The 26664-nt window shown below is 43.9% G+C and overlaps 1 protein-coding gene across 5 annotated transcripts in view; it reads right to left on the bottom strand.

Moving 5' to 3' along the window:
• mast2 (microtubule associated serine/threonine kinase 2) overlaps positions 1-26460 on the bottom strand; it is a 187253-nt gene extending 160793 nt beyond the window's left edge. For all 5 annotated transcript variants that reach the window (XM_083767896.1, XM_083767898.1, XM_083767900.1 and 2 more), the window contains exon 1: positions 25445-26460. In XM_083767896.1, the coding sequence (XP_083624022.1) occupies positions 25445-25531 (87 nt within the window). In that variant the 5' untranslated portion in view covers positions 25532-26460. The remainder of the gene's footprint in view (positions 1-25444) is intronic.
• Between the last annotated feature and the right edge of the window lie 204 nt (positions 26461-26664).

Here is a 26664-nt window from a genome sequence, read left to right as displayed (position 1 = left end):
ATCCATTCCAAGCATTAGTTTTGCACAATATACACTCCTTGGGCTAAAAGCAGCCATAGCCACTTGCCCAAATGTGCCCAAAATGTGCTGACCTCTTCACATTTGTCATGATGTCTATGGCCGATTTTAGCCCAAGGCGTGTATTTTGTGCAAAACTAATGCTTGGAATGGATTCAGAATCATGAAAACCCCCTAGTTTGACATGTCACATGCTTGAGATGACGTAGAATCCACACAACAGGAGGCTGATACAAGAATACTCCACACCCTACAGTGTCCAGAATGGCAATGTTGACAGAGTTGCCATCCATGCCAATGACACAGACATCATCATCATGTGCCTTTACTATGCAGCAACCCACCTCAGATGCCTTCCAGAGCAATATGCATACCTTCCTGTCCATCAAATTGTATCAGCACTGGGGCTCGCACAGTGTCGTTGCCCTGCCCTTTATCTAAGTAGTAACGACACCAGCATTCACTGGCAAGAAGACATAGTTCAAGGCCAGCATGTGTATGGATCTCCCTGCACCTGAGGAGTTTGATGACGTCATATGAGAGGGAATCAGAAGAGTTTACCAATCAGGCACAAAACCTTTGTTGTATATACATCCAAAGCTGACCACCCAGAGGATTTTGACCTTGGGTAAGCTTAGAGTGTACACGTTCCTCAATAATAGATCAACCCTCTGAAAGCTGCTACCTCTCTAGGTCTCTCTTGCCCTCCATGCAAGTGCCTTCCTCACTTTAAGATCTTGCTCAAAGCAGTGTCTTCTGTTGTTGTCAGAAGTGGATGTTCCAAAGGGATGTTATGGTTGATAACTTCAGTTTTCTTGGCATTCAGCCGAAGGCCAACCTTGGCACACTCTCTCTAGGTCGTCCTCAGACGAGCCCTCCATCGTCGTTTCCATTCATCCCGGTTCTCCATACATCTGGCCAGTTCGTTGGTACTTTGCGCTCCTGCGTCGTTCTTGAGTACATCCACGTATGTTAGTGTGGGACGTCCTCATGACCGGTGCCCGTGTGTTGGATCCCACAGCACTATTTTGCTGGCTGGCAGCTCTTGCTGTCTTTGGCAGTGCCCTGATAGTCTCATTCTCCTGGCTGCTATTTTCTGGTTCACCCTTGGCATCCCATCATACAGATTTGTGTTGGTAACATGTGTGCTCTTATTGATGTACTGCACGCAACATTCTGGTGTAGCACCCATCGAGAGACTTCTGCAGGGTTGGCTTCAAGGTCCAGCATTCACTGCCGTATAGGAGAACAGACTCTACCGTTGCATAGAAGACGCTGAGTTTGGTTTGACAGGGGAGTTTGGAGTTCCATATACTGGCCATGCCGTTTAGGGCCCTCCATGCAAGTGCCCTCCTCACTTTCAGGTCTTGTTCGGTTGAGTTGACCCATGAGCCCAGGTACTTGAAGTCCTTGTCTTCCTTCAAAGCAGTGCCTTCTGTTGTCGTCAGAGGTGGATGCTCTGATGGGATGTTATAGGTGATAACCTATAGGCCAACCTTGGCACATTCTGAGCTTGTCCCACGTCAGAGAGCAGGCTGATGTCGTCCGCATAGTCCAAGTCTGTCAGGACTACTGTTGGGTGTCGCCTCGACCTCCTTGGTGTTATGGTGAGGCCAAGGTCCTGCTCTCGTCCATTGATCCTTAACGCGTGGTCCAGGACTATGACGAAGAGGAAGGGGGCTCTACTTCCACTCTGGTCAGGAGTTCCTGAGCTTGGTTCCACGTGGTCGGAGAGCAGGTTGATGTGGTCTGCGTAGTCAGGTCTGTCTGACAGTGGGGTGTCTCTCTCGTGCTCTTGTCCACTGATGGCCTTCCTTAGCGCGTAGTCCAGGACTATGACTAAGAGGAAGTACCCTAGCCAAGATGTCAAACTCCTCGCTGTTGCCATCTGGGGTCAAAACCTTGGCCCTTGTTGCTGTGTACATGGTCTCTATTGCCCGGAGTAAGGTGGGAGGGACACAACAGAGAATGCCTTTGACCTGCACCTGAGAAAAGATGCTCTAGCAACCATAATGGATAAACGTGCACACATCGCCATGCCAGATAATCCTTCTTTCACAGAGTATGGATGGTCTCTCAGTGATGGCAATGCAGTCCCCCTTGCATACCGAGCCAACCTGACCTATGTCAATGAACAAGGCAATGTATCAAAGGCTGCCAGAAAAACTGTTCCTGTGCAAATAAGGTAATTTCATGCTACTTAGGATGCCGTTGCCAAGAACTGGAGACACGATGCAGCGGGATCAATGCAATACATGACAACAGTGTCCATGAATAGCATCATACCATAGTATCATTGGCTTTAGAAGCAGGCAAGGCAGCACCATAGAGGTAAACATGAACCTTTTGTAGGCAACCTCAACACCTCTTCACTCAGTGTGTGGTGTGGGCCATCTTAAAGTTACATTGTGGGAATAAATGACAATACCATACATTATGACTGCAGACATAATTTGTCAATATAGAAATGAAAGCTCAAACTGACCAAATGTGCTCAAATTGCTTAAAAAGCAGACTTTTTGCCATAACGGTCAACTGACACTGTAAAAGTCACAGTAAAACTCATTTTTGTGTGGCGTCCATCTTGGAAATATGCAAATTAGGGGTCCAGACACACCCAATCATAAAGGTAAGTAATTCCATTGAGTTTCTCATGCTCATAAATTATGAAATGGACACCAAGTTTACATTTCTATTCCGTCTAGTTCAAAAGTTATTGCCAAAGCTACTGTACTTTCTAATAGGGGCCAATATTGAGGCGGCCATATTGGATTTCCAACAGCAAGTTGACTGGTTTGTCCATATAGGTTGTGTTCCTACTGGTTCATAGATATTATTTCTGGTGGCCAACCTTTTATAGCAGGGCATATGAAGAAATCAAAAAAGGAGGTTACCCAAGGTGGGTATTTTGCAATTTTACATGATATATCATGTAAAAATGTGAAATACCCACCCATACATGCCTCATATGGAATGTAATCAGCTCCATTGGATTCCTTGCCTCCAAAAATGTAGATTTAACCACTGCAATCTTGATTTTAGGTCATCTAGGAGGTGAGATATTGAGAAATTCGTTTTTGAAAGTAGCCATTTTTAAAGATCCAAGATGGCTGCTATACCGACCTCGAAAAAAATGGCAACAAACATTTTCTGATTCGTTAGGCTATAAGGTTTCCAAAAATATATAGTTTTACAAATCTCCGTCTAAAGCCTACAAAATTACATAAGGAACCTGACTATAGTGGAAATGTGCGTGTATAATTTCACGGAAATTGCACACTGTGATTTGTGGCATTTTTTCGAAACGGACCAATCGTGTGAGCTTTGGAAGCCAATCTTAGCCAATCAGGATGGAAGATGGGAAATGGTGCCGCTCCGTGTTGATCACATGACTATGGAGATAGTGTATACCGAATTGTGTGATGTATGGATAAAATGTGTACGAGTAATCTACAGAAATGTGTTTTGCCTAAATCGGCCTCATGGTGGCACTATAACAGGCCGTTGAGGAATATTTGGGGCAGAGATTCGTCGTTGGCATCCAGGGAGTGTGTGTGCAAAGTTTGGCATGGATCGGGCCAACGGTGCCGGAGATTAGCTGATAACGGACGGACGGAAGGAGGGACGGACGGAAGGACACACACACGGACGGAGTGCAAAACATACTCTCTCCCCATGCCTTCGGCCTGGTGGAGACAATGAAGAAAAGAAAAGTAATGAGAGATGAGGAGGATGGATGTTGTGGTCCCTGTGTGTGCGCGCGTGTGTGTGCGTGCGTGTGTGCGTGCGTGTGTGCGTGCGTGTGTGCGCGCATGCCTAATATTGAGGTCAGTCTCAGCAGGTATTCTTCAGCCTCTCTTCATCTAATGACCTCCTGCCAGGTGACCTTTAACGACCAGTCCAGTTATGCCAGGAGGACAGCAGGAAAATGAGACACACACACAATAGGTGCTGCATGGTTTTTCATTACACAGCCAGAGTCTGGATGGAATGGAAGGCAGAGTGTTGCTATAGGAGCAGTGAGGGGAGACAGGAACGAGGTGGGTTTTTAGTTTGCGGGGGGAAAAAGTCAGCAAATGTCAGTGGAAAATGTCACAGGCAGCGACCTCGGCCAGACGCCCAGCTCTGCATGCTTTCTTTGCCTACGCTGGGGTGTAGCCGTGTAGGCAAAGACATTGGTGGTTTTCTGTCATCTCGCACACACGCACACAGTCACACACACACACACAGTACCCGTTCATGGACAACTGGCCCAAATAATGAAGAGAACGTGGTAGGATTCAAAATGACTGATACAAACTGAGCACGCACGCACACACCAGCCGGGGAACACGAGCAAATACAATAGACAAGAGAGAGAAAATGACTGTTATTGTGTTGTTTGAAGAATTGCTTCAAAGCACAGAGGGAGGCAGACAGAGGGTCTTATCTGCTGACAAAGGACAGGAAGAGAAAGGAAGACTATTGAATTGAGCCAGCTAACTGAATGCTAAAGTTTGATTTACTTGATTGTGCGACAGTGTCAATACATGCTGTATTACGACTCATGAATGCATTGAAGTATAACTTGGTTCATCCACTTCATATCATTATCATAACATCACATGAAGAACATTGAAGCAAAAAAAAATAGTTTTCAAGTGATGTTTTTTTATCCTCTTTGCATGCTAGTGAGGCTCCTCTGTGTGTTAAGTGGACAGGTAAAGAGACACAGCCAGCAGATCGACAATTCGACATGGACACAAACAGCACCTGAGCCCTTATAAGGGCCCAGGGGGATACATTACAAACTAGACCTGTTCCTTATCACAAGGTACAACAGACCAGGAAGTTGGTAGCATTGAGCAAGTTACAGTTACAGTATTGGACTTTGTCTTTTATCAGCGGGTTGCACTGACATGACTTCACAAAAGGGGCAATAAAGAGCCATTTCTAATACAGACTTTCAAACGCACATACAAAACACATAAAACCTACACAAATAAAACCATGCCCAGATACATGCACACACATGTGCCTTGCATGCTGAAAAACACACTATAATCTATTGGCATATAGAACAGACTTTGTTGCGAGACAAGAATAATGCATGGGGATTGAGTTATATTGCTGCCCTGACGCAATGATGAAGCTCATTAAATGGCTGGCTTTGAGCCCGACAGCAGACAGCGGATGACTAAATGAGTGTGCTTTTGTGAGATTATATGCATACCGGCGACAAGTATGTGCACAACTGTGTGTGTGCGTGCGTGCAGATTGAGCACTGCAGGCTGTGATGGTGGTGTATGGTAGCCAGTTTGTAGTACAAACATTACATTGTGCAAACTTTGTACAATGTAATAAAAAGAAAATCACACCTGTGTGAAGTGAGGGCCGCTCTTATCATCATACATCATCACATTCCGGCCACAATTGGCGTAATCACTTTTCTGCCCTCACTTCTTTTATATATATATATATATATATATATATATATGTATGTGTGTGTGTGTGTGTGTGTGTGTGTGTGTGTGTGTGTGTGTGTGTGTGTGTGTGTGTGTGTGTGTGTGTGTGTGTGTGTTTTTTTTGTGGCTTTCGCATTTATTTTTATATTTTTTTATGGAGGGACAGACAGTAGGCTGACAGGAAATGGGGAGAGAGATGGGGGGATGACATGCAGTAAAGGCCGTCTGGATCGGGAGTCGAACCCGCGGCACACTGCCAGACTGGATTACCAGCCACGGTGCCTGGACCACTGAGCCACGGCCCAGGCCCTGCCCTCACTTTTTGATCCTCAATAGTATGTACATTGCTCATCAAATCAAATCCTCGCTATGGGGTGCTCACTGCTCAGCCAATCAAATCATCGCTATGGGCTGCTCAGCCAATCAAATCATTACTATGGGGTGCTCAGCCAATCAAATCATTACTATGGGGTGCTCAGCCAATCAAATCGCTATGGGGCGCTCAAGCATCAGTTATATCAGAGTAGTGATTGAGGCTCAAACCATTAGAAATAACTTTGAGGGATATAGACAAACAGATATTAAATATTAAAAGCAGTTTTAAAATGCATGTTATTTGCGCTTTAAGACTTAAATGTTAAATATGTCACAGTGTCAGAGTACTTTATATTTCTGAAGAGTTACTGTAAAACGTCCTGAATATGTTCTGTTGGCTCTGTCCAAACTCACGGGAAGCACTGACATTTAGCCAAATTGAAAATAGAGAACATGTAGCCATAAGCTGGCCTTATTTCTTTTGAATAAGTCTTTACGGGAGGAACTTTAGTTACCCAACTTCCCTCATAGCATAGTGTCACATTTCAAATGTACCGTGCTGAAAATGTTTGACTCAATCTGATGTTGAAACAGCATTCTAGCCGTGCCTTAATCAACAGTATAGGATAGGAACACCTAATCAAAACAAAGAAATCACCTGCTCTGTTCTTCCTGAGCGCAGCAGACTCGCACAGCTAGTTTCTTGGGACATTTGTGGTCGCAGTGGCTACATCTGTCATTAAAACATTATGATTTCATTTTTTTGCGATTATCTTGGTTTTAAGGGAAACTGCGCAGATAAAGAACACCATCTCGTGTAATATTGCTTAAACATGTGGCACTTTATTATGTTCACTGAGTCAGTGACACAGTCAAATCATGTGAACTGTACGTAGTTCTGCAGACCTACTCCAGAACCGGGAGAAAAGAAAAGAAAGATATTACATAGCGACCTGGCATGTTATACATGGAAACAGTGAGCATGTGTCTGTAAAATGTTACACAGTCAGATGCAGGAGCTTGAATGAGTACTATACTGTAGTATGCCATTAGCAGAGCATGCAAAGCAGCATGGTTTGATGAAAAGCCTTCATCAGAATGGTAATTACCAGTACACCTCATATACTGTGTGTGTGTGTGTGTGTGTGTGTGTGTGTGTGTGTGTGTGTGTGTCCACCAACATAAAAAAGCTGACATGTTCAACCGTTTAAACTTAATTACACAAGCATAGGTGCTGGTTATTATAATCAAGATCAGTGCTGTAGTAGTCTCTTTTGTCTCCAACCTTTTCTCCATTCTAAGACATAAAGACACCCGCCCCACCCCGGGATTGTCTTCCAATACTGACAGGGACACTGACCTCTAAACACTGGCTGGGCAATCATCATACAGTAAAGGGTAAAGGCCATAGAATTATACTGTGTGTATGAGGGGGGGGGGGGGGGGTATAGGGAGGAGTTTCACTCAGAACGACATTTTCTGGTCGCCATGACAAAATATCATAACCTTGATCCACAACAGTAATGGGTAAGCCCTGTCCGTTCTATACCCTAACTTGTCCATTCCACTGCGGGCCGTCAGAATTATGCTTCCATTGTAGCCTCGCAGTGCGTTGTCTGTCAAACTAGAGAGCCAGGAGCGACAGCCCAGCTCATTCCAATGGATGTTGCTCAGTGGCATTTTGAAGCATCCGGAAGAATGCTCTACTATGCGGAAGTGCTAACGAGCGCTCAATGTCAAACACCAGCTGCACTAGCCTGGTTAATAAACCAGACTAATATCGCACGGACCGCGGGTTATTAGTCTGGGGAGGCTCATCTTGGATTTCATTTCCAGGGGGGCAGGTTGAAACATTTTCTCTTTGACGCAATTGGTCAGAGCTACTGTCAGTCAAAGGTCTCAAGCATTGAAAGTCACTGTACCAAAGCCCGCCCATATTGCATACCGTGTCCCGATTGGCCGCCCCATTTCTCTGGTGTAGGAAATGGGCGTACAATTGAGCCTCTCCAGACCGTAATCCGCTGGCAGGCAATTTATTTTTGCCAACGGCTGATTCGGTCTGGTAACCAGGCTACAGCTGCACAGGGTTTACTGACTCGTCCTACATGTCATGAACGGGCAAAAACAACGCACACCTACAGTTCCAGCTTTGACCACTGGGCTCTTCAACGTTGGCCAGCCGCTCTGGGGGCTGGGTAAAGGCATGTGATGTACAGATGTGCGACACCCACCTGCACATCCCCACCCCACCCTTTCCCACTGCAATATTCATTTAAAGGTTCCTGAACCAGTAAATTGGATTTTCACAAGCCCATGCTGATTAGCATAAACTCCAACGTTGGATCCCATTCACCGTCCAAACATCTGTGTAATTAGTCTGCTTGAGATTTCAGATACATGCAACTGGGACACTGGCAGAGGAGGCTTTCATGAACATTATAGCTGAGCTTTAAGAGTGGTTTTGTTTTAGTTTTTTCTAGACAGATGCCAGGTTCATTTTTTGATATTATACTGATGATAGGTTCTCGGTTTACCCATGATCGCGTATTTCTGAGTGGTGCAACCACTACAAGGAACAGCAATGTCCATGTTAACCTATGTGACTATGTATGGATGTATGTATGACTATGAGTACCAGTAGGAGCAAAAGTGGCCCCTACAGGTACTCTTATTGTCCCGATATCTCCATTTTGGCTTCTAACAAAGTAGTAGTAAATTCAGTAATAGTCATTATAGTCCACTGGTCCAGTGAAAAGCCTCAAGCTTGTCAGGTATCAGGCTGTAGCTCAGCCCATCCCTCACTCCCTCAGCATAGTAAAGAACACCATCTGTTTCTAACCTGCTCTACTCCGTCTTTCCGTGTGTGTGTGTGTGTGTGTGTGTGTGTGTGTGTGTGTGTGTGTGTGTGTGTGTGTGTGTGTGTGTGTGTGTGTGTGTGTGTGTGTGTGTGTGAGACTGTGTGACTGTGTGTGTGTGTGTGTGTGTGTGTGTGTGTGTGTGTGTGTGTGTGTGTGTGTGTGTGTGTGTGTGTGTGTGTGTGTGTGTGTGTGTGTGTGTGTAAAATTCAAACTATGTTTAATAGTTGAGAGAGGCCTTTATCTGAAAGGCTGCTTCTCCCACTCTCTGAGCCAGATGCAGATGGTTTATTCTGGTATCGTCTCTACTCAAAAACATCTGCCTTCCTGCATGGACAAGTTTTTGGTTTTTACTTAAACCTATACAGCTTTGTATTAAATGTGATCCGAGAGGAGAGGAGAGGCTGACTGACAGTGTCATTAGTTCTGGTTTGGCTATAGCTTCATTACATCACATTGTTCTGGGGTTACGAGCACAACGCCCCATATTCCAGGCAGATATATAGACAATATTTTATGTCTTGCCACATCAAAAGAGGTCCCATCATTTCAATTTGTGTGCAATGAATCAAGTGCAACCCGTGTTTACAATGTCTTCAAAATGTATTCAACGAGTTTTATTTGTGTGTGGTTTTATTACTTTTATATTTATTACAGAGACTGTCTGGCTTACAGCCTAAAAACTCCATTCTACTTAGAAGCGTGCCGCTGTTGCGCACGGAAAATAGCCAATCGACAAGCTGTGTTGCGCTGCGACGCGTGTATATTGGCTATATATTCAGTGCGCGACACTAGCACGCAATTAAGTATAAATTGCCCTTAATGACACCAGCGTCTCACGCTACACAGAGGAACAACAACTGAGTGCTTTCATAAAACCTCCACGCCTGTGTCCAATAGACCCTTGGAATGGAATCCATCATTATAATTTATTTGGCACGCTATTACTTTTCCAAAAACCCACTCCATCTCTAAGGCTACACTACGTAATAGAACGCTAGCATGCTGTATTATTCCCATGGGGGGCTGCTCAGTCGGTTGCCAGTATAAATGTGTGGTTTGGCTGGTTGGTTAGCGCGGTTAGCCATGCGCTCTGTGTTTTTATTCTTGGCCTGGGCTGTGTGTCCGTGGCGGGTGAATGGACAGACTAATGGAGTGTTTTCACAGGTCTTTATGTCGATCGGCTCAGGAATCCGGTGCCTCATGACCCCCTGGGCATGGTTAGAGGTCAGGGCGTGTCAGGGCTAATGCTTATGTTATGTAAAACTAATCGAATACCCAAGAGCTTGCTTCAAGCCACATTTAGTACTGTATATCAATCTAACGTGGGTATGGGGTAGGAGTCACAAGACCTTTAGCACAGCATGTCCCAATTATCCATAAAGTTCATCGAATGTCCCCTCAAAATGTGATGACAGATAGAAATTACCTAGAAATGTCAACATGGAAAATATGGTACCATGTTTGTGGGTTTTACACTACAGTATGCATCATAATATAGTAATACACAACAATCAGATGTCACAGATCTAATGTTGAGGAAAGTGACTAGAGAATGTTTTCTGGAGAAAAATAGTTTAGCCAAAAAGGCTCACTTGCTACTAAGAGTCAGGACACAGGAGGCACACATGCTTATGTAACTTTGACACAATGCTATTAACGTGTCATACAAATTAGCTTGGTTTTCTCAGCTTTTCCTCGCATAACAGGCTAGTCAGCACTTGCTCGGAGTCGTTACCCTTGTCAGTCCTCCCAAATTCTCCTCCCTTGGCGAACAGCAGGTGTCAGCTCAGCCACGCTTTCCCATTCAGTAATCTTGTCGGTCTTCTGAGGTTGCCTAGCCGTGACGAGCCCCACTTGGCCCTGATGTGAACAAGAACCCGCCTTGTACAACAGAACACTGATGGTTTAGCCAGAGGCCAAGAGCCAGTCCTAACGGTTCCACTGCTATCCAGGATAAACAGGCCATTAGGAAGGAGAAGACGAGGAGAGAAAAGTAGGAAGCATGGAAGGTGAGTGAGCGAGTGCTGAAAGGCTTAACTGACAAAATCACAGTGAGCTAATCCAGAAGTCAAGGGAGAGAGACGGAGCAGTATTAGACAGGGTTCAAGGTTAAGACATGGAGGTTGATGTATGCAGTATTAGACACGGTTCAAGGTTAAGGCATGGAGGTTGATGTTTGCAGCATGAGTAAGAGTAGGACTGCTTTATTCTTTGTTGTATGACCCACATGTCACTCTGTGACTGTGTCTTCAGCAGCCCACACCAGCAATGGTTCCCTGCCAGTTTACCACAGGAACGTTAGTGACCCTAAGCCTATTCTGGGCATGTAAAAATGAGCAAACATCGGTCAAAGATCAGGGAACAATCGCAGAAACTAACCATCTAGTCACATAGTGTGCATCCACAGCATTCCTATCGTGCTGCTGTGCTGCTTTCCTTCCAATAGCTTGTTATTGCCCCCCCGAGGCAGGAAACAGTGTGCTAATGGGAAAATGTCTGAGCTACAATGGTATAACATGTGGCAGCACTGTCTTGTAAATGTTTAGTTATTTGTGTTTGCAAGCTTTTCAATCCTTCACTCACCACCTCCTCTCATGAATACTAACATGAGAGAGTAGTCCATTATTCAATGAGTGTTAAGAATGAAAATTATTTAAGTGTGAATTGCAAAATGTACGTGAATGAGGGCATAATCAAGACATCAGCAGGACAAAAACATGGCAGGACAACAAACCACTTAACCACATGAGCCCTAGCGTCCCTATGGGTGTGCCATGACATGACATAATTCATCAAAAAATAGCCAATCTACAAGGTCACAAGGGTTGCAAGCTTACCGATTAGCTATCTCAGTCAACCTCAATCAAAGTTATATAGTATTTAGGCCCTGGCGGCTGGGATAGCAGTCCGGGCACCTAGGTTGAACGTGGTTAAAGGGAATCTTAATCTTTGGCATAAATCAAAGTGGATTCCTAATGGAGTGCCAACCCCTGGAGCTGTGGTGGCGCAGTGCAGTGCTGCAGCAAGTCTGACTGCATGATGACACTGTTGCCTAGTAGACAGAATCAGTGCACAGTATGTAGCACGACACATCTGACTCTCTGACAGAATATGACAATGTAATCTGACGGATACTCTTTTTCATTTTATCAGAGTATCAACCACGCATGAACAGGTGTGAATAAATTAAAACACAAACATGCATGGGTGAAACAGAGAGAGAGAGAGAGAGAGAGAGAGAGAGATGTTGCATCCTGGCCAGGAGTAAATGACACATGGGGAGGGGAGGGGTGGAGGCTGGGGATAAGCTGCATTAAAAGGGCCACTTCACCCCTTTTGCAACCAGATCTTATTTTAATGATTTTGGGACACAAGAAACACTTTCCTGGGGGTTTCATGGGGTGTGTAATTAGCCTGGTTAATAAACCAGACCGAATCAGCCGTTGGCAAAAAAAAATTGCCTGCCGGCGGATTACGGTCTGGAGAGGCTCAATTGTACGCCCATTTCCTACACCAGAGAAATGGGGCGGCCAATCGGGACACGGTATGCAATATGGGCGGGCTTTGGTACAGTGACTTTCAATGCTTGAGACCTTTGACTGACAGTAGCTCTGACCAATTGCGTCAAAGAGAAAATGTTTCAACCCGCTCACGTGGAAATTAAATCCAAGCTGAGCCTCCCCAGACTAATATCCCGCGGTCCGTGCGATATTAGTCTGGTTTATTAACCAGGCTAGTGTGTAATATGTGTTTATTATTTCAGTATTTCACACTTTCAGTCTCACTTCCGTCCATGTTGTCTCAGTAAGACAGCCCTCTTCCTCTCCACAATGAGGGGCAGTGCAAAAGCATTATGGTCATTGTAGGAATTCAGCAATCCTGTCAAACACAGAGTATGACTCAGGAGAGAACAAGACAAAGTGCCTGTTAATTTCCTGGCTGCACCATCCAGAAAGTAAAGGACGGGTGGGAACAACACGCACCAGGAAAGTAACGCCATCGCATGTCAGCAACTTAATCCCGCATGAGGCTTCCATTGCCAAAACCTACACCTGAGTCCTTGGGACCAACTCCAAGCCATTTATACTGCGTAAGTATTCACATGTACACTTGCTGTGTGTGTGTGTGCGCGCGGCCGCACGCGTGCGTGCGTGTGTGTGTGAGTGAGATTGCTGCAGGGAAGAAGCACTGGTTAACTCAGTTGTGAGTCATTATTTTTCATGACTAAATTGTCCCAACTAACAAAAACAAGCCAAGGCAACATGCTTTGCTCAATGTGAGACAGAAAATACGTTACGTCAATTTGTCAAAAAATGTAAGAAGATTATTTAAACTTAAACTGCAATAATGTCAAAATATGTCTTGTTTTTTTTGGTATTCAGACAGCCAGGAAAAAAAAATCTCTGTGACACATCTAGAAGCCGCAATCTGCATTCAAATATGTTCCTAGAAGCTTTGTCATTGGTCGATTTGCCTGTCTACTTCCTGATTGGTTAGTCATTGCGACCAGGTTTTTTTTCGACCAATGACAAAGCTTCTAGGAACATATTTGAATGCAGATTCATTGTGTATTTTTATATCAAAACTCCATAAAATTGAATTTTAAATACTTCCTGAAAAACAAAAACGTACTGACGTGTCGAGGCCCACATCAATAAAAGCCAATAAAAATGAAGTTCACCCCCATATCTGCGCGTCTGTCCAAACACAGCTGCTACTGATTACAGAAATACTCTGTTTTTAATCCCATTCAAGATGACATCCAGACAGTGAATTACTCTGTTTAAACGTGATCATCATGCTGAAATATGTGTCTGAAAACAGTATAGGGTAGAAATAAGCCACATAGCAGTAAGCTGGCATAGCTGGCCGACTATCTGACTTGTAAACAAACACACTGCATACGTCCTGCGTCACCGTGCAGGTAGCATAGCTACCGTCCCTAGCTACCAGAGCCAGCGTTTCAAGCTGAAACTTCAAAATAAAATGCCCACCATTTCCGTATCACTATAATTTTCAGCACTGAACTGGTTTCCTGACCGGCAACAAGGAAGGATTGGTTTCACTTTAGCTCGCTATATTGATGTTACTGTTATCATCCAAGATGGCGACAAACAGGACGCTTCACTTAGGTGATCACGTGGCACCCAAGTGCTACCCATTTCGTCCACCAGGTGGCACTCAATGTGTTGCTAATTGTTAGAAGCAGAAAGGCTGACGGCCTTCGCTATAAAGAGTTAAACCTAAATACAGACTAGAGCAGTCTCCCTTCCTTACGGATGCTACAGTATGTGGATGAGAGCAGCAAATTAAAATGGTTTGTTAGCAGCATTGTGTGCGAGCATTCTTTCATCTGCCACTTTGTACCCTCTGGCACCCAGCTGGTTAGCATAATTACAGTTTTATGTTCTATATTAGAGAGATTTCTACAGCTAGAGCCTCAGACAGTCTGCAACTGATTTTATATGTCTTAAGCAAGACAGGAGCAGAAACTCAAATGTTTGAGTTATGCGCGCACACACACACACACACACACACACACACACACACACGTTGATCAGCCTCAGCCACGGAAGAACTACCACCAGCGTCCCTCCCTCCTAATAAAGAGAGTAAATTAAACCTACTTCGTTATATTCAGCGTAAAGTTTGTATTTTCCAAAACACATGCATACCGCAATTAATTGGTCCAGTTGAGCGACGTAAGCTCCAGCCAGGCAACTTATGGGAAATTGAGTCCCTATTCATTACAATGGAGGGGTTGGAATAGTGCAGAGCGCAGTGCTCCGTTCTGTTGTTGTGGTCGGCACTTTGGAATACTTTTCAACACCGTTTTAAAGTGGATTTTCATGACAAGCAACTCAGCGGTCGGTGCAGTGGCTGTTCAAAGGTAACTTTAAACATAGGCAGTCTAGCCTAAAAGACGGCCGTAAATAATCTGCAGTCAACCTGTTAAGGTAAGCAGCTGTGTCGGGGCAGCAGAACTTCCAGGCAGGGGAGGAGAAACACAGTGCTCTCTCTGGCTGCTGGTTCATACATTTTAGTATTAAATATACCAGTTGGTATTAAGTATACCAATTGCATCCACAATTCAAATTTGTAGTTCAAAACATAGTTTTCACTATTCGCCAAGTTCCAGGCATAGTTACCGGTATTAAAGTTCGTAAAGTAAGTCTGTGCAGTGTGTCAATCAATCGTGCCTTGCCCCAATAATTTCACTTTCATCACAAAAACCTCTTTTGGACAGCGTTTGTTCATGATAAAAGGCTGATTATGTGAATATAGCCTAGAACATGGCATGCACACTCAAGTACACAGTACACACTACACAGTACACACACAAAACTTGTAATTGTAAACTCCATAATGTTCTTTGACTATTGCAACAGAGTGGCCTACTCAGGATTAAAGTGATAGCTGAGCTTTAGAGCTTTAAATCCCAACATGTCCCAATCGTGCATGTGTACGTGTGTGTGTGTGTGTGTGTGTGTGTGTGTGTGTGTGTGTGTGTGTGTGTGTGTGTGTGTGTGTGTGTGTGTGTGTGTGTGTGTGTGTGTGTGTGTGTGTGTGTGTGTGTGTGTGTGTGTGTGTGTGCACGCACGTCTATAGATCTGTGCTGTTTTGAAATTACTTTTTTTTTTTTTTTTATATATTTTTTATCCCACGATTTTGTAACCCATTTTTCACCCCTGTGTCAATCATCTAATGTGATCCTGGGCTCTACACATCCTCCACCAACCTGGGGAGAGCAACGGACTTAACTCATGCTTCCTTCATGCTTGAGTGTCCAAGTTGCTCCTTTACACCTGACAGGGGGGAGTTTCCCTGGTTGGACGTAGCGCGTGGAAGGAACACGTTATTCCAACCAGTTCCTTTCCCCTCCATCAGGCGCCCCGGCTGGCCAGGGGGAGGCAGTTTAGAGACCAGGATTACTGCATGTTTTTGTGAGGGTATCTACCCTAGGGGACACGGGGAGAACATGCAAACTCCACACAGAAAGGCCCTTTCGCCAACCCCGCCTTCGGGTATGGGCACTGATGACGCGGAGGAGGAAACACGCCGCCAGCACCCACAGCGCCCCGAGCGGGAATCGAACCCAGGACCTTCTAGCTGTGAGGCGACAGCACTACCAACTGTGCCACCGTGCCCCTTGAAATTACTTTTTAACAGCATTCTCCTACACACGCACAATCAACATTTGTCAATGTTTTGGTCAGACAAGACAACAGGACACTGTTTTGTAATTACACATTTTGCCCAGTCATGCCTTCAGAATGAGATGGCTCCTAGTAAAAGTAATCAGAGAGGCAGGAGCACTGCTGGTGGGATTTGGATTGAAGGTGGTTACACAGAAAAACAAATTAGAGGTGAGGGCTTACTGAACGACGGTTAAGATGGCGTACACGACTGATGTGGCGCCAGGCGGTGCAATTTAATTTGTTGAAAGAGAGAGGAAGCAGGGCACCCGCTGGCTAAGTGATCCAGGCGCAACTGGTGCATGCCACATATAGGCTTTGGCCTGACAGCGCGTCGCATGTTCGAGCCCCGTTCATGACGACCTTTGCTGCCAAAAACAAATCTTAAAAAAAAAGTAAAAGAGGGGAAGCTGTGACATTGTGCGATGCCGAGTTTTGTTTTGTTTTCCGTTTTAGTTTTCTGCGGAAAAAAGGGCCGCCTCGACCGCAGGGCAACCACAATATACTACTGTTGTTACTGGAGAGGAATTACAATGGAAAGTCTTTCCACCAGATAGAAACTATTGTAATTTGTTTGTTATTGTTATTACTATGAACGTGTTCGAGGGTTAGCCTAAATATAAATCATCTTTGGTCCATTGCCAGAGTTTGAGGGTGTGTGCTTTGCATGCTCTCTTCCCATGAGGTACAGCAGTGATACAGCCACTAATCAACTTCCTGGTCCCTCTGGTCCTGGACATGTCCAAGTCTGGAAAGTTGGGTCATTATAATTACACTACGGTAGGGTTGTTGGCTAATGGAGAAAGAAGTAAAACCTACTTCAAGAGGTGCTGTGGATCAAAGGGAGGTCTCGAGAACCGTGTTCTTTTCTAACTGGGCCCTGTCCACCACTGTGTGTTGTGTTGTCCACCTATAGTTAGCAGCTGAACTCAAGGAAGCAGGATGTTTTGTTGCTGTTAGGAAGCTCCTTTAGCCGGCCACAACCTACTGCTTTAATGACCGCCTCCCCAATCAGGACAGCCACAGGGAGGAGACAACACGGTGACCTACATTACACACACACACACACACATGATTTCACAAACTACGGGATCATGGCACATAAGCGCAAAAGTGTTGCAACTACTTAGCCATTTCTGCCGATTTTATGCTGCTGTACAACAGTGTCACGCAGAAATAGCTCACAAATTCACTATGAGTCACGATCACCGATGCCATTTGTTGTGAACATTTGTTGTAAGCACCACACACACACACACACACACTCACCTCATGTGACTCATGAAACTTGTATTGACATGGTTTATGTGTGTGTACAAACAACAGTGAGATCATCCTGACAGGACAAAGGGCAGAGTTGCAATGCAAACCTGTTAACCTACACTAGGATCGAATTTCCCTCAACACCCACGTCTCCACCCCAGCCAAACATTGTCATAAGAGACTAGACCAGATCTGCCATCAGCCCAGTGAGTGCTTAAAGACACTGAAGTGAATGTGTAGAATTAGGCTAACCACCACAGCCACCACAGGCTAGTGGTGTTATTTTGTCTACGGCGGGCGTTGATGAGTCACCTGTGTTTACACGGAACAAGGCGCACATCTCAATTTAATAGGGGCGGGTTTTCTAATTACGTAGCAACTTTTACTGCATTCTCTGATGACTCCTCTCACGGCTGTCACATTCTGTCGCCTGTTTAACTGTTTTTGTTCTTGCAACTGAAAGTCAAGCCACTATGTGGTCCATTGCAAAATTTGCACTGTGTAGATTTTACTACCCCCTTGGCCCAGGCGTAGAACTGTTTGAAAAGGAAACTGGAAAAATTGGTTGGATCTTTTTTCTTTTTTTTTTTTTCAGGGATATGTTAAGATCAAATCATAGTGCATGCATACTACAGCAGCATAGTAACCAGGTTAACAATGTTCAAAGCTGTATCTTGTAAGTCAGACTTTCCAAGGCTCAACAGTGCAAGTGAGAAGCCTTGACTGAGTGTGCCCTTCAAAGTTCAGGTCACCTCAGAATGTAAGATTACTTAGTATTTCATATTTATCTATCCATCTATTTTATCTATGTCAAGTTAGATCTTCACAGAACCTACTAGTAAGGGCATTTTACCAGGTATTTGACCAATCTGGGAACTAAATCGTTACCAAGACATTTCTTCACCAATGTGTTTCTAAAGGTGTCTAATAACATGTACTAAATGTTTTAAATTCAACTCCCGTGGGAAATTTTAGTAATAGCATAATATGTGACCATACCATTAACATCCTATATAAGGCAAAAGAAAAGTCAAATTTTGATTTGATTGGTAGCAGTTCAAGGATCAGCTTTTCCGCTCTCCATTTGAAAATGAAATCACTGTGCCCAGATCTGTTTCAGAGAGACGTTTTTACCACCGTGAAACACTGCCAGATCATGAACTGCCGAAAGTACTCTTAAAGTACACAGCATGGACACATAACGCTGTGCTAATGCTGCAGAAGCGCACATCAATATTTACAGAAACACTGTTAGGAAATGTTAGTTCAAAGAATGCCTGAGGTTCACCAAGAAGACCAATAAGGCAGTCTTTATGTTTCTTTGAGGCTAAATGTTACAGAAGATTCTGTCAATTCATCACTCGGTAGGATGCATGTGCTTGTGTTGTGAGATTGTGTGTAAACATACTGTGTCTTTAAAACACATCAATCTGGCCCCAGTCAAGCAACATTAGGAGGACCTAGTAGCGACTGCCATGCAGGTTTATGCACGCAACATTCCACCTAGACTCTCCCTCCCTATCCTTACCCGTTTTCTCCTGCTCCGACTCTGCTGCTGCTTAGGAGATGCTCCCTCCCTATCCTTACCCGTTTTCTCCTGCTCCGACCCTGCTGCTGCTTAGGAGATGCTCCCACTAGACTCTCCCTCCCTATCCTTACCTGTTTTCTCCTGCTCCGACCCTGCTGCTGCTTAGGAGATGCTCCCACTAGACTCTCCCTCCCTATCCTTACCTGTTTTCTCCTGTTCTGACCCTGCTGCTGCTTATGAGATGCTCCCCACGCTACACTATCTCCCAGCAGCCAAATTACCCGAAGGAAAAGCAGATCAACTAATCCCGTCCTGTTTACACAAACACACATCGAGCACAAATATCAGCACACTGGCACAAACAAATTGAAAGGCAAGTGGAGTGTGGCTCTGCCACTGCTGGAAGACATCCCTCATCTCTGGCCCTAGCAAAACAATAAAGAGAGCTGGAACTTATATGGAAACACACAAAACACGTCACGCACACAGACAAAATTATTGCTCCTCTCTGGTAGAATACACATAAAGACACATAGGACATGTAAACAATTAGACCAAACATACATGACAAATATCAGCAGTTTTGACTTTGTATTATCAGCTTGCAGAGCTGATGTTCAATGATCAAACTTTCTAGTCTAGTCATGTGGTCTGGTCTAATGGAAAGATTTTCATGATTGGCTGGCCTCTAAGTCAATGGGAGACTAGTCCCATACGACCAATGGAACACTAAGCCCCATGGCCAATGGGACACTAAGCCCGCTCTCCTCTCCTCCACCGCATGACTAGACTGCATACGTGACTACAGAAAGGCCCACTAAGGTACAATATGCAAGAGAATGGAATGCAAGCTGATATAATTATGACATGCAGGGTGCTTTGTCAGCAGATACAATCAGCAGATAAACAAATCATAATTTTGCGGAACTGCAAGCATATGTAAATATATAAAATAAAGAATATATATACAATATATTATCAGGCCGATAATATAATGTTATCAGGCCGATAATGATGATGTCATAATTCCTGATATCAGGCCGATAATTATCGGGCCGATAATTATCGTGCATCCCTACTCGAGTCATTTCTTCACACACACACACACACACACACACACACACACACACACACAATGACATTCTAGCCCTCCTAAACTTCCACTAAATTGGGCTTAAAACACCAGCACAGCACGTGAAAGCTTTAATCATCAGTTACTTGACATGCATGACAGCCTGACCAGGAACAGTCGAAGGCAAGAAAAGTAGAAAAGAGAGACTGGGGCTGGGCGACAGGAGAACATAGGGGAGGGCGATATGGTAAAATATAATATCACAGTATTTTTCAGTGATAGTAAATAGGTTTTCAATGTAAAGGGTCCCATAGACAGGTAGTGGAGGCTTGTGTATCTGGACACTGGACAGAGAGGGTAGAGCAGCCAGCAATGCAAGAAAATGGGAACAAGGAGAGAAGAAGAACAGAGTGTCCAGACTGAGCACGAAAAAAGCAGAGAGGTACAGGCAGGGGGAGAGGATGAGGGGAGGGGAGAGGATGAGGGGAGGGCGTAGAGAAGGAGGAAAAGTGGACGAAGCGTGAGAGATGAAGGACGAGAGAGACATGATGTAAATGTGGTTTCAATAATAATAATAAACTTTATTTACTGTATATAGCACCTTTCATGCCAGAAATGCATCGCAAAGTGCTTTACAAGGCAGAGAACAAACATATATACACACACATATACATCAGCAAACAAACTAAGGTTGAGGCAATTAAAAAGAGGGCATAAAACCGGCAGCAAATCAAGCAGTGCAATATGACAATAAAACAATAGCATAGAGCACAGTGAGTACATGCCTCCTGTGAATCATTTATTATTTAATTTTAGTTTAGACTTTAGAGATCCACTGTGACTTGTGACTAGCAATGGCTCCAAATACAAATGAGCATTTTCTGACTGTGCCTCAACATTAGAATCACTTCTTTTTTATCAAAATATTCATCAATAAACAGAAGCTAGGGTTAGAGGAGAGTGCCACCGGTACAAAGATCCTTATCTCATCTCTTAAGCTTTCAGGGGATGGAAAGGTGGGATAGGCAGAGAGGCACAGCGCAAGATCGCGCAGTGTGTGTGTCGCATGCACGTGTGGCGCACACACACACACACACACACGCACGCACGCACGGTATAGGAGGTTTTCCTATGCTCTTGGGGCTTAAGGAGAGCCTCCCTTGGCGGAAAATAGGCCAGCAGCCACAAAAGGTTCACTAGTGTTTCTGTCTGTCTGTTGTCCTAATATGAACACCTAATGAATAATGCAGTTATCTTATCCCCGGTACTCGCCCAAAGACAGCTTTTGGAGATAATAAGATAAAGATACGCTGAAACCGCACTGATCTTCACTGTATGCCATTCCCTCTATGCTAGGAGCTCATCATGGTCATGAGTCTGGGTAATGAGCAGGGCTTTAGATTATAATGAATACCCCTCACCCCTCTGCATCTGTACCATCCCATTATCACTCTCTAGGAGCCCTCAAATGGCAGACATTAGCCATTTGGGCTCCATCAATCAGTGCAATGCCACCCCCCTCCCTTTGCTGGCATTACCTGCCAGCAGCGCGTCTTTCAGCTTAGAGCAGCAGCAGCCATCCTCGCTCCTCAGTGGCAGCCCAGTGGCTTGCTCATCCATGACCAGTCAATGGACAGGAAGGAAATGATTGGCCCAAATCATTTTATGGGAGCAGAGCAGGTTAATGGTTAGCCTAAGACATCGCTAATGATGGGATAGAGACTAGTGCAGACAGATGGGGCAACTCTGTGTCGACTAAAGTGGTATTTTCCAAAGACTGAGTTTGGGAACCAAAGTGTGGGTTGGAAAATTTTAAATGGGTCACTATAATGACTCTACAGCTATAGCGACCCAAGTACAAGGACCTGAAGCCAAATCCTAGTTGTACTGCAACTATCTGGCCTATTTCTAGTAGCAGTTTAAGTGTACACAGACATACGCAAACTAAGGACCAGGTCATGACAATACAACATACTGCAATCATTATTGTCATCATTACAGCATCACCACAGTAACATACTGTGTAGGCAAGTCAAAGGCAGTGTCCTTAAAGGCTGTGGCACACCAAACGTACTTGTCCTGACTATTGAGAGGCATTATATTAAAAAGGTGTGCACACTGTGCGAAAAAACCACACCGATTACAGCTGACGGACAGTCGACTTATGGTGCTATTATTGTGCACATCCTGCGTGAGAAGAAATAAATCAAACATACTGGGTGAATACATGAATGAATATCTTTATCCTTATCCTCCAAAAAGACAGCTGCTTCTCTTTAATGAATGCAGCTCTTATGAATTGTAGAACACAACTCTGCAAAGGCCAGGGTCTTACATGTGTATCGTTTGTCTTAAACACTGACATTGACATTAAACATTAGTCCTATATTCCTGCCAGGAGTGGACCATAAAATAATTTCTCTCTCTCTCCCTCTCTCGCTGATGAACTCAGTACAGTGCTAGAATTGTGATATTCCATTCCATCAAACAAAAAGGTTTACAGGAAATCAAGTGGAAACACTGACCAGTAAAACATATAGCAGGTTCAGATATAGCAGGCATTTCTTTTTTTCAACCGTTCAGTGCTTTGTCCCATTTCACAAACCTAGCATAATGGGACCTCAAAGTTCAGTCATATGGGCTAAATATATTCAATATACAGATTCTCATTAACTTCTAAAGCAGGTTCCTTTTTTTAATTTACTTTAGTACACCAACTGGGGAAAATGCTCTGAGGGCTAATCTACCACACAGACCCATCCTCCAGGACATTATAATAATAATGGTACTGCAATAATCCTCAATAGATTTGAGCCTAAATCCACTCTGCCCTAATTAGCTTGATCCTCAGAGGGACCCTACTAACATACATCTCTGTAATGAGTGAATGATAAAACTAAATTCCAGCTCATGCAACTCAACATGGCCTTTTAGCTCTCTGTCTGGATGGTAAGCATGAAACGTATGGATGCTACATTTCTGTGGATCATAACAATAAGGCTTCCATGCCTTTCTTCCCAAGAAACTTTGTGCACGGCATCAGGTGGCCAAGTCATACACCAGAGTTAGAGTGCAGAATATGCAGAAGTGCCGTTCGTTAAAAATGTACACTTTGTGTACATAAAATGGTGCTTCTCCAGGTAAATGCCGATTACCGATCAGATTGAATATCGGTCGATTTGGCCGATCACCGATCGCTAGCCAATTATCGGAGCATCTCTATGTATACAGGGATAAATGATGGAACAAGAGATTCATAATAGTCATACTGACATTATTAAAAGTAGACAAGACATACTGTAGGACCGTGCCGAGTCTGTTTTAATGTTTTGATGTGGAAACAATGTGCTAATACGTATAATTCATGCAGTGCTGAACTAAGCAGCCCTTGAGGAAACCAAGCAAATTCCTCCACACGACTGCAATAAATGTCAGCCAGCGTGTTGCAATCCTCATTGTCTTGTTAGTTCACTTTATTATGTGTAGCAGATTAGGCTGTTTATACAGTTTCCATTCACCATGCCAGTGAGGCATTTTGTCTGGTGAAAGAAACATACCATCACAACGCTATCGAAGACCAAATCCTCTCAGGTTATAAGGCACAACAAAGGTGGTCCTTGGAAAGTAGAAATGACAATAAAGCTGTGATTAATCCCTCATTAACAAGTACTGTAACTAGGAAATGTTTGTTGAAGAAACGTTTTTAAAGGAAGGTGAAGTTACCATTAAAAATGCATTGTCGATTCATTCATGCTCAAGATTACTGATTACCTATAGTTGTCTGTTATCTGTTTGTTTGTTTGATTAATTGATTGAACAGCATATCATAGTCCGATATTAAGACTAAAAGGATAACACAAAAAAGACCTGGGTACTTATGTCCTATGTAACTGTAACTGTTCATGTTGCTTTTAAACATGGTGTCGTCACATACAATACAGCAGCATTATTATAGGCAGTGAAATTCTTACTTCAAGAAGCTTCACAGTCAGTGTGCAGAACAATAAAATACGAACATATCAATAAATAAAAATATTTGTAATAAAAAGGACAAAATAGTCTAAAACATGATGCACAATTTGAAATTAAGTGTGCAATCTGGTTTACATAGTACATACTCATGGAATTAACAAATTATGAAAATACTGCTATTGTGTAATGCTGTATGTTACACCCGAAAGAGGGGAAATTTTAGGTTGAGGAGTTCACACAAATGTCTGCCAATGTTGCCAAGGACAAAGTGCAACCTTCAAAAGCTCACATCCAGTCATCCACTCAATCACACATGCATGCACAGACAAGCACACCTTCTTAGGAGATAGTGACATCGTTCAATTCCCATAATTGTAAACCTTGTAAAGGTTGCGACAGAGGGCTCAGAAACTAAACTTCTGAGTGTTTGATTTATATATTCAGCCTTCACTCCCTTAAAAATAAATTGTTAGTTAGGCAAACACTTGACTACACAATTCTTGCTGTAGTTTTAACATGAAGTTAATTTAATGAAGCACTTTCAGGTGGCATGGGGGACTTTGTCACACACATCTTGCATTATAAGGAAGGAGTGGTAGCAAACTAACAATATGATGAATTTCCAATGTTTAACCATGAGGAAAAGTTCCCATCTAGTTCTACTCTACAGTCTACACTCCGCACACACCCCTTGCCATGGCCACACACACACACACACACACACACACACACACACACACACACACACACACACCTGACTGTCTGACATTTCACAATGTCATGAAATTCACTCCCTCCTGCTGCCAAAAAAATAAAAAATACTTCAGATTTTTCTCTCAGGTGGACTTTAGGAGATACATTTTTCAAAGTGCCTTGTGAACCTGCTTAGGAATTCATAGAGACTGTAGGGAATGTGTAACAGCCTGAGGCCACAATCTGAATGGATCAAATGATATTATGTCTCATAACAATGCTAATATCCCAAGAGTAAGGGTGGAGCAGCAAGTTAACGACACAATCAATTGTATCAAGCGTCCAGAAATTGAGTAGCATTACTTCATGAGAGACGTTTAAATTCCATCGATGACACAATCCTTGGAAACAGTACATGATGGAAGAATGAACCAGGATCATTCAGTGTCAAGCAGCGAGCGAAGCTCATGCTCTTTCAAACACATCACCACATTAATCTTCTTGATTCTTTAATTGGCAGTAATTTTAAGTCCATATGCTAGAATCAAACAATCAAAAACATAAAAGCTTTTCAATAGCAGCTGTACATTGGCATGTTGACAGCTGATCTTACAAAGCATATACCAATAATACCATAATGTAATGTCCATTGGACATGCTGTGCATGTCTGGACAATGTGAACAGTACATGTTACAGTATGCTGCACGAAAGTCAGCTAGACCATAAGTAGGGCCATAAATATGAAACCACATTGTTGATACTGGACACAAGTGGATTGCTGGAAACACACGCACACAGTGCTATGTATACACGCCCCCCCCCCCCCCCCCACCCCACCCCCCACCTCACAGACAGGATCCCCACTGGTCCTTGGGCTTGGGGGGGTTCCAGGGGGTCGTCTGACTCGTCTCCAGCTAAATGATTGATTGTTATGAACCGAAGTAGCGAACTGATCCTTACGGGTCTCTGTAACTCCAAGTTGCATAACTCTGTGTGTATTCTGTACTACTGTGATGAGTAAGTAATATTATATACTCGTTATTACGCTACCTGGAATGGTATATTGTTAGAAAATGAACTTTACCGTGTCTTTCTCCTCGCTGCTGCTTCCCTGCTGCTCCATGTTACACAGTTTTCTTTTATTCTTATTCTCAGTCCTCTTCATCTCCATTCCACTTTTTTCTCGCGGTGGTCCGGGGTGGTCCGCCCAAGCCAACCAGACCGATAACTTTAAAAGCTTCTTTAACTTGCCAGGTTTTTATTATAGGCTAGATGTAGAGTTTTGACTGAGGCACCTCAATACCGACATGTGAAATCCACACCTCGCTGCTGCTGCCACACTGTTGAGTTGAGAGAGAAATGAATAAGCTGTGTCCAGAACTCCAGATGTCCATTCCCCTCTAACACCACCGACACACAGCCACCAGCCAGTCAGTCAGTCCACAGAACAGACACCTGGCTAGCTTTTAGCTTAGCTGAGTTTCTAACGCTGACTCCTGCGTCCACAAGACTCGACATCTGTTCTGACAAGCTGTCAATCACACAGCTCTGTCCCCTGTTGTCCTCCTAGAAAACTAACCTCACGTTCACATGGAGGGAGAAACTCACTGCTGCTCGTCTTGTCCTTGTTGTTGCTGGTCTAAAGTGACCCTCCACATGGAGCTTCGTCACGGTGCATGTTCTCACGCCGTGTTCGCTGCTATGGTGGCAACGACGTTGCTGAACATGAAACTTCTTGTGAAAGCTAGTTGAGACAGAAGCCCCCGCTTCTGCTAGCAGCTGGTTAGCTTCCTGTTAGCCAGCCGGCTAACGTCTATACCTGTCTAAAGCTTATACTCTAATAAGGTCTAAAGACAAACAAAGATGCCATCACCCATGACAGCAGCCAGGTGTTTTTGTCTCTGCTTTGGCGGCGGTGCGTGGTTGTTCTTCCTGGTTCAGAGCTGCGGGTTCGGTGTGTTGTTTTCTTATCTGACTAGCTCGCGGGTGTCTGTTTATAATGTATGATGATGATGATCCTCCATCCTCCTCGGCGCGAGACACGGAGAGCAGTCTGAGCAGACACACAACTCAGATGTGAGCTGAGGTCTACCGGGGTCGCTACTCGCTACAGCAGCACACACACACATCCAGACCAGCGCACTGCATGCGGTCACATTTTTTGCCTTGAATTCATTTTAAGTTTTTTTCTTTCTTTCTTTTGCAAGGCTTTTAAGGTGAGCTAAGTGATATTTTTTGGTTAAAATAAAACGAAAAGTTTAATTCACCATATTCTGATAGTAATCATTTCTAGAGTGTTTGTTG

Source organism: Protomyctophum parallelum, assembly GCF_964188405.1.
Source record: "Protomyctophum parallelum genome assembly, chromosome: 6".
Taxonomy (NCBI): domain Eukaryota; kingdom Metazoa; phylum Chordata; class Actinopteri; order Myctophiformes; family Myctophidae; genus Protomyctophum; species Protomyctophum parallelum.
This window is presented reverse-complemented; position numbering and strand designations above follow the sequence as displayed.